Source organism: Saimiri boliviensis, chromosome 7 (assembly GCF_048565385.1).
Source record: "Saimiri boliviensis isolate mSaiBol1 chromosome 7, mSaiBol1.pri, whole genome shotgun sequence".
Taxonomy (NCBI): Eukaryota; Metazoa; Chordata; class Mammalia; order Primates; family Cebidae; genus Saimiri; species Saimiri boliviensis.
This window is the reverse complement of record NC_133455.1, coordinates 12,814,486-12,830,815: the sequence shown is the minus strand read 5'-3', so window position 1 is coordinate 12,830,815 and position 16,330 is coordinate 12,814,486. Positions and strand designations below refer to the sequence as shown.

The 16,330-nt window shown below is 48.2% G+C and overlaps 1 protein-coding gene across 2 annotated transcripts in view; it reads right to left on the bottom strand.

Annotated features, from left to right (window-relative positions):
• The window catches only part of GCN1 (GCN1 activator of EIF2AK4), a 70,900-nt gene that overhangs the window by 11,053 nt on the left and 43,517 nt on the right, over positions 1–16,330 (bottom strand). For both annotated transcript variants that reach the window (XM_003932188.4, XM_074402160.1), the window contains exons 35-50: positions 16,156–16,277; positions 15,840–15,954; positions 14,402–14,581; positions 10,729–10,949; positions 8,353–8,421; positions 7,934–8,072; positions 7,648–7,844; positions 7,315–7,457; positions 5,497–5,614; positions 5,168–5,383; positions 3,891–4,055; positions 1,810–1,971; positions 1,442–1,534; positions 1,013–1,156; positions 654–923; positions 315–428 (exon numbers count right to left, since the gene is read on the bottom strand). In XM_003932188.4, the coding sequence (XP_003932237.1) occupies positions 315–428; positions 654–923; positions 1,013–1,156; positions 1,442–1,534; positions 1,810–1,971; positions 3,891–4,055; positions 5,168–5,383; positions 5,497–5,614; positions 7,315–7,457; positions 7,648–7,844; positions 7,934–8,072; positions 8,353–8,421; positions 10,729–10,949; positions 14,402–14,581; positions 15,840–15,954; positions 16,156–16,277 (2,468 nt within the window). The remainder of the gene's footprint in view (positions 1–314; positions 429–653; positions 924–1,012; positions 1,157–1,441; positions 1,535–1,809; positions 1,972–3,890; positions 4,056–5,167; positions 5,384–5,496; positions 5,615–7,314; positions 7,458–7,647; positions 7,845–7,933; positions 8,073–8,352; positions 8,422–10,728; positions 10,950–14,401; positions 14,582–15,839; positions 15,955–16,155; positions 16,278–16,330) is intronic.

Genomic DNA, 16,330 nt, shown 5'->3' with positions numbered 1-16,330 from the left:
GGTGCTGGCTATGGAACAGTCTTGACAGAGACAAGACAAGGGCCCCAACAGGCCTATCACACAGAAGGAACACATACTGTGGCCCATTCACTCTGGCCAAGGTGACCTGCAGAGCTAAGACCAAAGACAGCATGAACCCTGTCTCTCTCTGGCTACCACAGAAGAAAACATGCTATCTGTGAAGCTGCTGACCACCACCCACGGCTGCTGCTCCAGCTGCCCTACCGCAGACCTGGGACGGGGCACAGGGGTAAGGACCAGGATGGTACAGCAGACTGCATGCCCACAGCCCCCTGCACGAGGCCCTGGCTTACCTTCTTCGGGAGGCAGAACCCTGGCACATGCTCGCCTTTGCTCTCATTCCCTATGAGCCGGATTTCCTTGTGCAGCTCTTCAATGAGTGCCAACTGGTTGCCAGCATCCAGTTTCTGCAGGAATCCAGAAAAAAACGAGAGGATGTACAGCCCTCTCAAGACTGCTTCCAAAGAGTATATGGGGAAGGTGTGGGTGGGAGTATAAACAAGACCTGCCGCGAGTGGGTAAACGCTGAAGCTTAGTGATAGGTATGTGGGGGATTCTTCTAAGTCTGTTCTTGTAAACGCCTGGAATTTTCTATAAGCAAAAGTTGGCTGTGGGGTCAGCAGTCCCCTCACCTTAGTGATGGCATTCAGGGCATCCCAGCTCTCCTCCAGAACCACAGGGCTGGAGTCATTGAAGAGGCGGATCAGGCCCGAGACCAGGCTCCGCAGGTGGCTGGTATAGTCAGCCTTGGAGCGGGAACAGTAGATGTTGAGAATGATGGCAGCAGCCTGCCTCATGCCCACCTCGGGGCTACGGGTGGCTTCCAGCAGATCCTCAATGATAATCCGGTGCCCTGTGTCATCCTCTACGGAGAGGATCACAGCCTGACAATTGGCCATCTCCTGCAAACCACAAGGGACCTGTGTGCTGAACACGGATGCTGTGGGCAGACGGGGCCTGAGAAAGCAATGGGAGCAGGCTTGTCCCTTACCAGCTGCTCATCTGGGGTCCCAAGCTTCTCTTTCAGGGCCAGCATGACCGCTGGGAGGATCACACCAAGATGACGGGTGAGGGCATCACCAGCCACTGATGAAAGGAAAGCCAGCACCCGCGTGTTGACAGGTGGTGTTGTCAGCTGGTGGAATGAGGAACATTAACTCAGTGAATGCTGTGACCTGCTCCACACCAGGTGCTGGGCAAGGCTCTGGGAACAGAATAGTGGGCAAGAGAGCCCAAGCCCACTGCTCAGAGCCAAGCATCTACTGCAGCTTATCTTGGAGGACAATGGGGAAGGGTGTCCTGCTTACACTGCACCCTCCTCCCCCGGCCCCCCAACAGCTACCTTCAGAACTGGTCTTCACTGCAGGCCCTGGAATTTCAATGTTCTGGAGCCAGAGGGTGTTAACATGTTGGGATTTACCTTGGGCACAAGGTAGGGCAGCACCACACGACTCTTAATAGCCATGACTTGCTTCAGACCATCCAAAGCGAACTCTGACACCTCCTCATCATCCTGCAGAGGGTATCGAGGACAACCCTGAGGAATCTGCATCTCTGCTGTCTGAACCAGCCACCACCAACTTCCTTCTCCACCTGTTTCCCTCCCGCCTGTTGCACCCACATTTCCTTACTGTCAAAGGAGAAGCACAAAGCCAAATCTGATCTTGCTGCACCCACTCCCTCTGGCGGGCCCACATTCCGACTGCCTCGGCAGAATAATCGCCCTGCATTTTGCTTCTACAAAGACAGCAAAAGCCAAACTGGTAGGTGTGTGGTGGATCCGCTCACCAGCTGCTTTAGTAAAAATGGGAGAATGTCCTCCAGAGCCTGGTGGCCGATGGTAGAATGCAGCTGCTCAAAGGTCTTGGCTGCCGCCTCTCTGACCTCCTCCAGCGGATCACACAAAGCCTTCCTTGCCGTAGGCACAAGGGATTCAGAGAAATACAACACCTGCAATGGCAAGCAACAACTGTACCACAGGCGGGAAAGGCAAAGAAGGAGCAGAAGCAGACAAGAAGCATGGGCAGGGGACTCTGACCCAGCTAGGCCACCGTAACTCTCTGCCTAACTTTTCTTTTAACTTTTTACTGTGAAATACAAAAAAGGAGAGGGGGCCGGGCATGGTGGTCCAAGCCTGTAATCCCAGAACTTTGGGAGGCCAAGGTAGGAGGATGACTTGAGGCCAGGAGTTCGAGACCAGCCTGGTGAACATGGTGAAACCCCATCTCTACTAAACATATAAAAATTAGCTGGGTATGGCGGTGCACACCTATAATCCCAGCTACTTAAGAGGCTGAGGCACGAGAATCACTTGAACCCAGGAGGCAGAGGCTGCAGCGACTCAAGATGGTGCCACTGTACTCCAGCCTGGGCGGCAAAGTGAGACTGTCTAAAAATTAAAATTAAAACATTAAAAAGCAGAGAGGGGCTGGGCACAGTGGCTCACACCTGTATTCCCAACACTTTGGGAGGTAGAGGCAAGAGGATCACTTGAGGCCAGGAGTTTGAGACCAACCTGGGCAACACAGTGAGACCTCATCTCTACTAAAAATGCAAAAATTAGCCAGGTGTGGTGGTGCACACCTATAGTCCCAGCTACTCAGAAGGCCATAGTGGGAGGATCACTTGAGCCCAGGAGGTCAAGGTTAAAGTGAGCTATGATTGCACCACTGCTCTCCAGCCTGGAAATATGATACACCCCCATGTAGCCTTCACTGAGACCTAATAATTAACAGCTTGAATTTTTTAAGTGAATTCTCAACATACTTCCCATCTTCTTTAAGAACTGCAAACTCCTTCCCATGGCATCTGGGCCCCTCTCTCCCTGGACTCACTCTTTTGCTTATTCTCTTGGAAAACTCCAAGTCATTCTTTAAGTCTCAATCCAGATTTTGTGCTCTGTACAACGAAGCCAATAAAGGCTCTGCTCCCTCGGTACCACTCCCACCACAGCAAAGCCCACTCTGCATTCTCCTGGCTGGTTGGCATGTAGCCCTCATCATTGGACTGTGGGCACTCAGCAGGCAAGAACTCAGCCTCTGTGGAACCCTAACTCTCCAATGAATCACAGCTCTTTTTGGTGACAGAATTTTTTGATTCCTTGCCAAATGTAAATTTCAAAAACCAAATGTAAGACATACATCAATATAGGAGCAGAGGGGTGGGGTGTCCTAAGGATTCAGACTAGGATGCCCAAGCCAAGTAACTGGCTACTTGCTTACATTTCTAGCAGGCCATCCACCTAACTGCTTTGACATTTTCATCCAAACATGAAGGTAGTGCCTATCAGCATTCTTAACCTCCTCCCCCGGGGGGGTTTCCAGGATCAATGACCTCAGAAACTAAGTAAGAGTCATGTGCTCCAAACCCCTTATATGTTGCTGCTATGGAAACAGTTACTGTGCTGCCAGACACCATACGCTTTCTCCCACTGGGCATCACAGCTCTTACTTACTCCCCTCCTGCTAAGGGAGAGTGTACACCCCTCCCGCTCCCTGCTGTCCTACCCACTCACACAGCTGCCCGCCCCGTCTCCCAGAAGGAGGTGACACACATTTTAACTGGACTTATATAGCATCACAAAAGGGACTGATCCTGAGTAACCTTCACAGTTGTAACAGAAAGATCATCTCCAGTTTCCAAAGGTCACTCAAAGAGGCATCCAAATCACTTAGCTCTTAGCCTGCAAAACCATAGGAAAGCTGAGAAAACGGAGATGCAAGTCCATGTCGCCCAGCCAGCACCTCTCCAGAGTGAAGCTGGCGCGTCCCTGAGGGTAACGCAAACCCTCTAGAGGTAAAGTTCCTTCTGTAACCTTCCCCCATCCTCTGAGCAGTGCACAGCTGGTGAGGTCCTTAGAAGATACTCACGGCGTCCCGGCTGGTGGACTTCATGATCTCACTCAGCCCAATGCACACGCCCTGCCTCTCGTCACTCTTCTGCGACCTCAGGCCTTCCTCAAGGATGGGGATGATCTCGGGGAGGATTTTCTCCCCTAACTTCCGCACAAGATCTCCCAATGTTCTCGCTGCAATCTGTCAACAGAGGTGAAGCCAGGAAGTAAACTCCCTGCAAACCCCAGGGCACCCAGAGGACAACTCCAGAATGAGGGCCCTGAAACCTCCCAGGCTTTATCTGAATCACTGACTTAACTTCCCCGAATGCTCTTACCCATAAAGGGCCCCCAATTTTGCAAAACACTACCAAAAAAATTATCTCTGTTTCACACACACCTACACCATCTAAGAGCCAGCACCTTACAGATGAACAAAAAGTTCATCATCCACTGCACAGTCAAGGGCCAATTTCCCTGGATGACTGAACCCTTAACACTGTGCTTTGGCTCAGCAGGAGCTGAATCTGGAACAAAGCTTTAAGGAAAAAAAAACCCATCTACTTTCTGAGGCCTCATGCAAACCCTTCTTTAGAGCCAAATAAAGTTTGCTTGCCAGAGACAGGGGTTGGAAGTAGGCCTAAGAAGATGGTCAGAAATGATCCTCACCCCGCCTGGGTACCTCCTCCAGGACCTCTGACCCCTGTTCATCTGCCCTACCAGCATGCCAGCCTGATCTCATGTCACACTGCTCCTCCCTGTCTCCTCACTCCGGCTACACCAGCCTTGCTCAGCCCATACTGGTGCCATGTTGCTGCCCACCACGGGAACTCTGCATATCCCATCTTTCTATCTAAAGCATTATTTATTCCCTCTGTCTGGAATGGTCTTTCACCACATCTTCACCTGGTTAGTGCTTACTTATCTTTCATTTTCAAGCATCATTTCTTCTGAGAAGTGTTTACTAACACAAGCCCATCCCTCCCCAGCAGGTCAAATGCAGCTATTATAAGCATTTGCAGTGCCACACAGCACTGGCCACAGTCACATTTTACATCTCCTCAACAAGACCGTTTCTAACAAGGATAAGCAATGAGGCTGCCTTTCTTCTCCATTATGTCCTCAGGTGCTAGGCCCCTGCTTAGCTCACAGTAGATGCTAACAAATATTTGCAGAATGACTAAGTAAAGAATACAATGTTCCTCTGTTAGACAGAGTAGCTGGGTACTCTCCCAGACTCTGCAGACTCAGCTTTCTGGGCTCTGAAAGGAGGCACTGGGGCTGCTAGTCCAAAACGAGACCCAGGAAACTCACCGTTCTCTTATCTGCACATGTGCTGGCTAGGAAACCCAGCAGGAGCCCAAAGAGAGTGGGTAGAATCTCACGCAAGGTGCGGGGGGTATTGGAGACAACAATCTTCCAGACGTGCAGGGACGCCTGCCGCACCACCAGCTGGGTGTCTGAGCGGCCCATGTACAGCCCTGCCAACACCCGGTTCCGCCGCTCTACCCCCAGGGCAGTGATAATTGCCTGCAGCCAGTGGAAGGGGACAGAAAACATAGAGTAGTAAAGCCTCTATGGCACAGGCATCAGGGCACACCCTACCATCAGCATGGGCACGAAAGCCATCACTGGGCAGGCACCTTATTGGACTGAGCGGTTCCAAAGTTATCATCCTCGGAGGCAGTTTCTGTGGTCATTTTCCCCGTGACTCCTGAGATGTGAAACAGGAGATCCCCAAGGAGCTGAACAGAGCTGAACCTGAGAAGAAGGCCAACAACACAGTCACACAGCTGCAAGGAGTGGGCTCAGCACAACTGAGCACCGCACAGAAGACGGAAAGAAGTGCACCCAAAATACTCATGCTGGTCATCTTGGAATGGGAAGGGTCAGACGGTTTTCATTTTTTTACACTCGCCCACATACTTTCCAAGTTTCTTACAAATGAACATACATGAATGTTGGGGAAAGAAAACATTTGAAAAATATATATCTAACAAGTTCTGTAACAAAAGTTATAAAACAGAAAGTGAGTACAAAAGGGAAGCATTAACAGGCAAGTAGGAAGACTGATCATCGGAAGTGGGGGAACTAGGAGAGGCCTTAGAAGGATAAACTATTTCTCCTTAAATTAGGTTTCTTGCTTTTAATGATTAGAAAAATAACAGTCTCAAACTGAAATTTCAAGAAATACAGAAAAATAGAAAGAAAGAGAGTGTAAGTAACTACCCAAACTCCCAATACCCAGGCAACCACTGCAACCACCCTGAAGGCTGGTGACACTCGATACACACCTTCCTCTACACAATGACATGCAAGCAGACCCCAAACTACTGCACATTATGTGGCTGGACCACAGCCTGTGCACCATCCTGTTAAAACAGGTTGAGGAGCTTTCTAAGTCAGCTAATAGCATCTTATACCATTCTTTCTAATGGCTAAATAAAAGACCACTGTATGAACGTACTATATTTTTAAATCAACCTCCAATTTTTCAAATGGTAAACAATACTGCAACACACATCATCCTTATGTCTAACAGCCTTAAGCACTTGACCAGTCAATACATTCTTGAAATATATTCCTGTAAGTGAAATTTTTAAAGAGTACTTAACATTTAAAATCTGAATATATATTGGAAACCTGTAAAGAGAGGACTTTTTAAAGAATCAGAATAAAGTCACTGCTATAGGAAACTGGAAAAGTCACAAAATGGTTAAAGCAAGGGTCTGGAAAAAGTTGAGAGCATTCTTGGCAGCATTCTGCTCTTCATTTCTCAACTGGAGTTATCAAAAGGCAAAGCTCAGCCCACTGGGTCTTTTTTTTTTTTTTCTTTTGAAGATAGGGTCTTGCTATGTTGTCCAGGTTGGAGAACAGTGGCACAGTCTCGGCTCACTGCAACCTCCACCTCTGGAGCTCAAGTGATCCTTCTGCTTCAGCCTTCTGTGCAGCTGGGACTACAGGTGTGCACCACCATTCCCAGCTAATTTTTCTTTTTTTTTTTTTTTTTTTTTTGAGACAGAGTTTCGCTCTTGTTGCCCAGGCTGGAGTGCAATGGCACGATCTCGGCTCACCGCAACCTCCGCCTCCTGGGGTCAGGCAATTCTCCTGCCTCAGCCTCCTGAGTAGCTGGGATTACAGGCACACGCCACCATGCCCAGCTAATTTTTAGTATTTTTAGTAGAGATGGGGTTTCACCATGTTGACCAGGATGGTCTCGATCTCTTGACCTCATGATCCACCCACCTCGACCTCCCAAAGTGCTGGGATTACAGGCTTGAGCCACCGCGCCCGGCCATTTTTTATTTTTTTGTAGAGGTGAAGTCTCACTATGTTGCCAGGGCTCATCTCGAACTCCTGGGCTTAAGCAATCCTCCTGCCTCAGCTTCCCAAAGTGCTGGGATAACAGGCGTGAGCCATCATGCATCCTTCCCACTGGGTCTTTCTGCACAAGTTCTCACCTGATTCTCCAAAGGTCATCAAAGAGGCCTTGCTCTAGCTGGGGCAGCAGCAAGGCGATGGCTGTCTCAGCATACATGGAGATAACCCGCTGGCCTGCACGCAGGGCAGTGTCACGCACAAACTCATTCTCATCAGCAAGAGCCTGGGCACACAGAGGGTGCGTCAGCCAGAACTGCCACCCCCAGGTCCCCAGCCCAAAAAACATAGCACTCACTGAAGGCTGAGGGCTGTGGCAGCCAACCCCACCCAGCAGGGATCCCTAGCTCTCCAGGAGAGCACTTGCCTCCTGCCCTCCTCAGAGACTCTACCCTTACCAAGGTCATGGTACCTACTTTCAGGATACAGGGGATAATGGGCCCCACATAAGGAGTAAATTTGTCTCCAAAGGTGATGGGCAGGTAGTTAAACATCATTATGTAGCCATCTCGGACATGGGGCGCAATGTCCACTTTGCTGGCTGTAGCCACGATTTCTGGCATCAGCTTCTCCAACTTCTCCACCCCCAAACCAGCCATGACCTCAGCCAACCCTGCAATGAAAGAACAGAATGAGCCCACTGATCTGAGGGCCCCTTATAGAGCATTTCCAGTCTGGCCACTGGATCTGCTCTGGCCTTACCCTGTGCAGCGCCTGACCGATCCACAGAGCTCTGCTCATAAGTCAGCGTCTCCATCAGCCATGGCAGCAAGTCTTCAAAGCACGACTCCCCCATGCCCTTCACCATGGCCCCGAGGGCCTTTGCAGATACCGTCCGCACCTGTCAAGTCACCGAGAGCGGAGATGGTGTGAGGAGATGTGGCTCAAAACAAGGTAGCCACATGGGAGCAGGGAGGGACACCGAGGGCCTCCTTCCCTTTCCAACAGACAAAAAAGTAGCTTTGGGGAATTATCAGGGATCCATTTTGTGGGGACTGGATGAGATTGTAGAATAAACTATTTCTCCTTAAATTGGGTTTCTTGCTTTTAATGATTAGAAAATAACACTAAAAAGTTATTGTGAAGTGAGATCACCTATCCCCAGTCTAATGCAGACTCACCTCAGGCACAGGGTCCAAAAGTGATGCTTTCAGGCCAGGTGTCACGCTGGGCAGGTATGGAGCCAGGTCCTGGAACAACACAGGAGGTGGCTCAGGCAAGGCCCAACTCCTGCTTTCTCCAGACCCGTTCCACTGTGGACCCTTCCCTCCCCATTCTGCTGGCAAGGAGTGCACAGCAGGGGCCCTAGCGTGCAAACCTCACTGCCCACGGAACAGCATGGGAAGGGCAGCTGGCAAGTAAGTACCCCCCGACCCCACCACCAACTGGTTCTTTGAATGCCTTGTGCAATTATTTGGGGATGGCTACTAGGGACCCCAGGCCCATCCTCAACAGACAGGAGTTCAATGCTCTTGCTCCTCCCCTCTTAAGACCAAGACCCCTCCCACTCTTCTCTTAAGACCAAGACCTGTCCAGACTCTGGAATTTTTAGGAAATTACTTCTGGTACTTTCCTTTCAGAATTCATTAACATCTTCCCTTCCTTCACCTCAAAATGTTTATGTCTCTTGATGGAGCATTCAGCTTTCAGGAATAATTTTAAATACAGAAAATGCCTTATGTTTACTGCAGCATCACTGAAAATAGCCAAAAACCTTGGACACTGTACGACCAATGATACATAAGTTATGGTATATAAACTTGTTGGGATATTATAACTATTAAAAATCAGTTTTGTGAATAACTCATTATAACTTGGGAATAAGTTTAAGTTTAGGAATGCCATTTTTTTTTTTTTTTTTTTTGAGGCGGAGTTTCGCTCTTGTTACCCAGGCTGGAGTGCAATGGCGCGATCTCGGCTCACCGCAACCTCCACCTCCTGGGTTCAGGCAATTCTCCTGCCTCAGCCTCCTGAGTAGCTGGGATTACAGGCATGCGCCACCATGCCCAGCTAATTTTTTGTATTTTTTTTTTTTTTTTTGACACGGAGTTTCGCCCTTGTTACCCAGGCTGGAGTGCAATGGCGCGATCTCGGCTCACTGCAACCTCCGCCTCCTGGGCTCAGGCAATTCTCCTGCCTCAGCCTCCTGAGTAGCTGGGATTACAGGCACGTGCCACCATGCCCAGCTAATTTTTTGCGCTTTTAGTAGAGACGGGGTTTCACCATGTTGACCAGGATGGTCTCGATCTCTCGACCTCGTGATCCACCCGCCTCGGCCTCCCAAAGTGCTGGGATTACAGGCTTGAGCCACCACGCCCGGCCAATTTTTTGTATTTTTAGTAGAGACGGGGTTTCACTATGTTGACCGGGATGGTCTCGATCTCTTGACCTTGTGATCCACCCGCCTCAGCCTCCCAAAGTGCTGGGATTACAGGCTTGAGCCACCGCGCCCGGCCAGGAATGCCATTTTTAAATGTAATTTAAAAAATTAACAGTACTTGGCCGGGCACAGTGGCTCACGTCTGTAATCCTAGCACTTTGGGAGATCAAGGTAGGTAGATCACTTAAGGTCAGAAGTTCAAGACCAGCCTGCCCAACCTGGGGAAACCCTGTCTCTACCAAAAATATAAAAATTAGCTGGGCCTGGTAGTAAGTGCCTGTAATCCCAGTTACACAGGATGCTGAGGCAGGGGAATCACCTGAACCCAGGCAGTGGAGATTGCAGGGAGCCAAGACTGTGCCACTGCACTCCAGCCTGGGCAACAGAGTGAGACTCTGTCTTCAGAAAAAAAAAGAACAGTAATTATTTTTGTGGTAGGGAATGTGGATAAAATGTTAAAATATTTTGGTTTTCTAATTTTTAAAATTAATTAATTTTTAAGACAGGATTTTGCTCTGTCGCTCCAGGCTGACGAGTACGGTGGTATTATCACAGCTGATTATATCCCAAACCTCCTGGGCTCAAGCAATCCTCCCATCTCAGCCTCCCAAAGTCCTGGCATGAGCCAACAAGTCTGGTCTGTTTTCCTGGTTTTTTAACTTCTCAAGTTTTCTAGGATTAATGCAACTTTTCCACTTTATATTTTTTTGCTCATAGCCTCAGTAAGCAAAGCTGAGCTGTGGTAGACAGTGAGATCACACATGCAAGCTCTTGGGGGCTAACCAACAAAGCCTATCTCCCAAACCAGACTCTCCTGATGAGAATACACTGCAAGGAGTCCAAGTGGCAACTACCTGAACACTCTTGAGAGGTCAAAAGACAGACACGCCTATCTGGGCCTCAGGTGAGAACTAAGCTATCAAGGACTTGAACCACCGCACTCTGTAAGATGTCCAGAGAGCCCAGATTTCCACCCCAAAATGGCTCATTTCTCCCACAAAAATAAGTAGAGACTAATGCCCATATCTTTCCTTGTCTAATGGGGAGACTCTGCACCTCTGACTCTGCACTCAGAATCTTCTGGTCTGTCCCACACCAGCCCCAGCTGGGCTGCTACCTTCTGGTCTGTCAGGGAGTACATGTTGCCAATGATCTGGGCGGCCATCTTCCGTGTGTCAGTGGAACGGTCCTGGAAGGCTCTCTGCACAATGGGCATGATGAGGGCCAGGGACGGGGCATCAATGAAGTGGACGAACTTGGTGTCCAGCAGGGTCTGCAAGCACTTCTGGGTCTTCCTGGAGGGGTCCGTCAGAGCATCCAGAAGGACTGGGGCAATGGCTGTACATCCAAAGAAGAGAGCCTGGTTGATAAACATCTATGCAGCAGCAAAGCCCCTGAGCTCCCAGAAATAGAATGGATCAGAAGAGAAGGGAGTCTGGCATACCTACTCCCTGAAGCCCCACAAGTCACCAGCTGGGGAAGACAGGCTGTCCACAAAGAGCAATCCTTGCTTCACTGGTGGGAAGCAGAGGTCACTATGTGGAGGTGGGAGCTGTCACCCTTTGCATTGTAGAGCTGTGACATGAAGAACACCTATGGGCTGGTTTCAATGGGCACTGAACTGCGGCCATTGTGCTGACCTTCCATAAGACTGTCTCTTGACCACCACCATGGACCTGATTCTGAGACCAGCAATCCAGAAAAGATGTTGTGGAAAGCCAGTTTTGTGACACCAAAGGCCCCTAACTAGCAGTGGGGGTGAAGCACAAAGTACTAAGGTTAGATAAAATGAGCTCTTAAAAACCCAGTACCACAGCCCAGGGAGTTTAGCCACTATAAAAATCCATGCTGGGCAACAATAACCAAAAAAAAAAAAAGAATAACGGAATTTAAAAATGGGCAAGGACCTCAATAGACATTTCTCCAAAGAAGATATGCAAATGGCCAATAACCACATGAAAGATGCTCAGCATCACTGGTCATTAGGGAAATGCAAATCAAGATCACAATGAGATGCCACTTCACACCCCCTGGGAGGCTGTAATCAAAAAGAGAGAGAATAACAAAGTGTTGGCAACTGAAATCCTCAAACTTTGCTATTGGGAATATCAAACAGTACAGCCATTTGACACTGGAAAACAGTCTGGCAGTTCCTCAAAAAGTTAAACGGAGTTACCATATGACCCAGCAATTCTCTTCCCAGGTGTCTAACCAACAGAACTAAAGTTTATGTTCACACAAAAATTTTTGCTCAAATGTTCACAGCAGCCTTATTCTTAATGGCCCAAAAGTGGAAACAACCCAATTCCATTAACAAATGAATAAACAAAATGTGGTCTGCCGGTGCAATGGAATATTATTCCACCATATGAAGATATGAAGTACTAAAACGTGCTACAATATGGATGAGCCTCAAAACCATTACACTAAGTGAAAGAAGCCAGACACAAAAGTCAAATACATATTTTATGATTCCATGTATATGAGATGTCCAGAATAGGCAAACAGAGAGAGACAGAAAGTAGATTGAGTAGCTGTCAGGGGTTGGGGGTAGCGGGGAAATGAAGAAAAAATGCTAATGGGTATGGAGTTTCTTTCTGCGTGATGAAAAAATACTCTGAAAATAGACAGCAGTGATGTTTATGCAATTTTGTGAATATACTAAAAACTACTGAATTATACATTCTAAAAGAGTGAATTTAATATTATATTATATGTGAATTATATCTCAGCTTTTTTAAAAGATCTATGCTAGATTCTTAAATGAAGGCATTTCTACTCATGTGATAAGGATGAGACTGTTCTGGGCCTCAGGATCCCTCAGGGATGTTGAGCACTGGAAAAGCTGAACCCCACAGGAGAGAGTAGAACAGTGGCTGCCAGGGGCTGGGGGTGAGCGTGGGAGACATTGGTCGAAGTGTACAAACTTTTAGTAAAGCAGGATAAATAAGTTCTGGAGATCTAATGTGCAGCACGACGATGACAATTAATAATATTCATCATAGGCTTGAAATTTGCTAAGAGAAATGTGCTGAGAGTCGATCTTAAATGTTTTATCTTAAAGGTATAGACAAAAAAAAAAAAAAAAAAAAAACCATGTAAAGTGAGGAATATGATAATGCCTGATTATGGTAATCATTTCACAATGCACACATCATTGTACAAAACATCACAGCCGGGAGCAGTGGCTCACGCCTGTTATCCCAGCACTTTGGGAGGCCGAGGCAGGAGAATCGCCTGAACCTGGGAGGCAGAGGTTTTGATAAGCTGAGATTGCGCCATTGTACTCCAGCCTGGGCAACAACAGTGAGACTCCACCAAAAAAAAAATACACACATCACATTGTACTTATAAATATATATAACTTTTACTTATCAAATATATATCAGTAAAGCTGAAAAAATTATTTTAAAAAGAAATACTGCTTTTTTGAGATGGAGTCTCACTCTGTTGCCCAGTCTGGAGTGCAATGGTACGATCTCAGCTCAGTACAACCTCCATCTCTCGGGTTCAAGCTATTCTCCTGCCTCAGCCTCCTGAGTAGCTGGGACTACAGGTACATGCCACCATGCCCAGCTGATTTTTCTATTTTTAGTAGAAGATGGGGTTTCACCATGTTGGCCAGGCTGGTCTTGAACTCCTGACCTCAGGTGATCTGCCCACCTCAGCCTCCCAAAGTGCTGGAATTACAGGCATGAACCACAGAAATAAAATTTCTGAAAAGCATATGTCCTTAGTAAGTTTTTGGTCTGCCCTATCAGTAATTGAAAAGTGTGTTGAAATCTCCCGCTATAAATAATGTATTTGTAGCCGGGCGCGGTGGCTCAAGCCTGTAATCCCAGCACTTTGGGAGGCCGAGGCGGGTGGATCATGAGGTCAAGAGATCGAGACCATCCTGGTCAATATGGTGAAACCCCGTCTCTACTAAAAATACAAAAAATTAGCTGGGCATGGTGGCACATGCCTGTAATCCGAGCTACTCAGGAGGCTGAGGCAGGAGAATTGCCTGAACCCAGGAGGCGGAGGTTGCGGTGAGCCGAGATCGCGCCATTGCACTCCAGCCTGGGTAACAAGAGCAAAACTCCGTCTCAAAAGAAAAAAAAAAAAAAAAAAGAAAAAAAAAATAATGTATTTGTTAACTTCTCCCTGTAGTTTTATAAATTTTGTTTTATGTATTTTGAGGTTATTCCATACTTTCCATACTGAAGTACACTGAGCAGGCACTGGCAGCTGAAGCTTAGACTTTAACAGTGACATGCTGGTCAAGGTGGCTGGCTGGGTTTTGTTCCTAGCGATCAACCCCTTCCTGGTATTCGAGAAAGAACCACATGCAGAGTATTTAAGTTAATCCTATCCCTTCCTTAACCCTCCCCTCTATCACAGGCCTCCTGGAATGAGACAGAATAGGAAGTTTTCAAAGGTCCTAACATTTTGAATGGTGTTGATGTGGTCCAGAGAACGCCATTCAGTTCTGTTGGCCTCATGCTCAGCTTAGTGCAAAGGGATCTCTTGGAGTCACACTGCTCCTGAGCCAATGACTCAGTGTCTCTATCTGTAAAGCCAATGACACCTGCCCCAGACCAGGAGAAAAACAGAATGAATGCTTCCCAACTACCTTCAAATAACTATTCTAGGAAAAGGGCTTCCCAGGATTTAGAGGCTATTTCACTGTGAATGTATTTGTCCTCAAAGAAAAAGATCTTAGCTGAATGGTGCAAGTTCCCTGCAGTGTCCAAAGGCGGTAGGATTGGTAGGAGTCCAGGGCAAGCACCCTCATGGGAGAAGCCTACCTAGGATCTCTGGGTTTCTGATGACGGAGCCGATCTGCCTGAGTGCCTGCTGTCCGGCCTTCTGGACTTTGACATGGGAATCGGTCAGCACCTCCGTAAGCTTGGGCACGATGTTGGGTAGGCAGGATGACAGCTGCTTAGGAGCACAGTACGCCATCGCCCCGAGAAGCTCCACAGACCCTGTGGATAGCAGACGCAAGCCCAGCACTGAATCACTGAGCACAGGCCAGCAACTCACCTGCACTGGCTACATGGGCAAGGGACATCAACCCTGGTCCCTGCACACTGTGCTCAAGCAGTCACTGGGAATAGGGGAGGGGGCTGGCTCTAGCAGAGAGGTCAAAAAAGCTCTTGAGGCCCGCTAAACAGTGGATCCCAGGTGAGCAGCAGGGCAATATGGGAGAAAGAGACCAGGATCAGGGAGACCTGGTTTAACCCTTACAGTGAGATGCAAGGTCAATTCCCTGAATTTCAGTGAAATGTTTCTTCATCCACAAATGAGGAAACTGATTTAGATTTGTGTTGTTTCAAACTACAGCATGAAATCTGAAGGACCAAGAAGGAGGCTGAGTGGGAGGGTCCTAGATGGTGATCCTCCCTTAACTAGAGCAGCTCTACTTGTATCTGTTTGCTTATTAGGATGCCAGAGATTTTATTTATTTATTTTTTTTTTTGAGACAGGGTCTCACTCTGCTGCCCAGGCTGGAGTGTGATGGCAGCCTCCAGCTTCAGGGTTCAAGTAATCCTCCCACTTCAGCCTCCTCAGTAGCTGAGACTACATGCATGCACCACCATACCTGGCCTATTTTTTTTTTTTTTTGGTAGTGGTAGGGTCTTGCTATGTTACCCAGGCTGGTCTAAACTCCTGGCCTCAAGAGATTCTCCGCCAAAGGTTATATTTAAAAAGAGCTTTCCTGGCGGGGGGAAACTTTAAAGCCACAGAAGAGCTTTACAGCTCTACGATTTTCTGAATTAAGGCTGTAGCTCTTGTCAGATACCTGTTCTTGGCATGAAAGCACATAAACTATAGAAGATTCAACCATCAGAGGCAGAGTTGGCCAGGTATGGTGACTCACACCTGCAATCCCAGTGCTTTGGGTGGCCAAGGCAGGAGAATCACCTGAGCCCAGAAATTCAAGGCCAGTCTGGGCTACATAGCAAGACTACATCATTACAAAAAAAAAAAAAAAAAAAAAAAAAATACAAAAATTAGCCAGGTGTAGTGGCATGTTCCTGTGAGAATGGTTTGCACCCCAAAGCTCAAGACCAGCCTGGGTGATAGAGCAGACTCCACCTCAAATTTCAAAAGAAAGGCAGAGTCTTAACCCTATCCCTGGGCTGGGGAGCTCACAGGACACGAGCTGTGGATACCCAGGATCCTTGCTGAGGCTGGTTTTCAGAAAAGGAAGCTGGGAAGAGACAGAGGGAGTGGTCTTACCAGCTTTGGTCCGCCAGGATTCCTCCTCCAGGGCAGCCAGTAAGGAGGGGAGCACCAGCTTCACCCCATGAGCACTCAAGTTGCTCATCACAGCCTTGGCACAGTCATCTGCAGCCTCAAGGGATGAGAAAAGACATTCAGGGGTGTCCTCGCCCAAGCAAGGGGCAAGGCCTGACACTAGTACTAATGATCCTCCCGTGACAAATGCTTCCTGGGGTTCTATTGTGTCAAACCCTGTGCCAAGGCCTACAGACACAGCTGGGAACACACCTCACAAAGTTTCAATGCTGTTCTCCCATGCAGTTTGGGGACTTACCTCACGCACATACTGGTTCCCATCCCCGAAGCACAGGAGCAAATGGGGCAGCACATGAACCACATAGGGCTCAAAGAGCTTCCCCAGCATGGTGCAGAGCATCTCAAAGGCAAAGAGGGCTCCTAGGGGAAAAGATGGTAGGACGGCTGGGAACAGAATGTCCCCTGGGGATAGC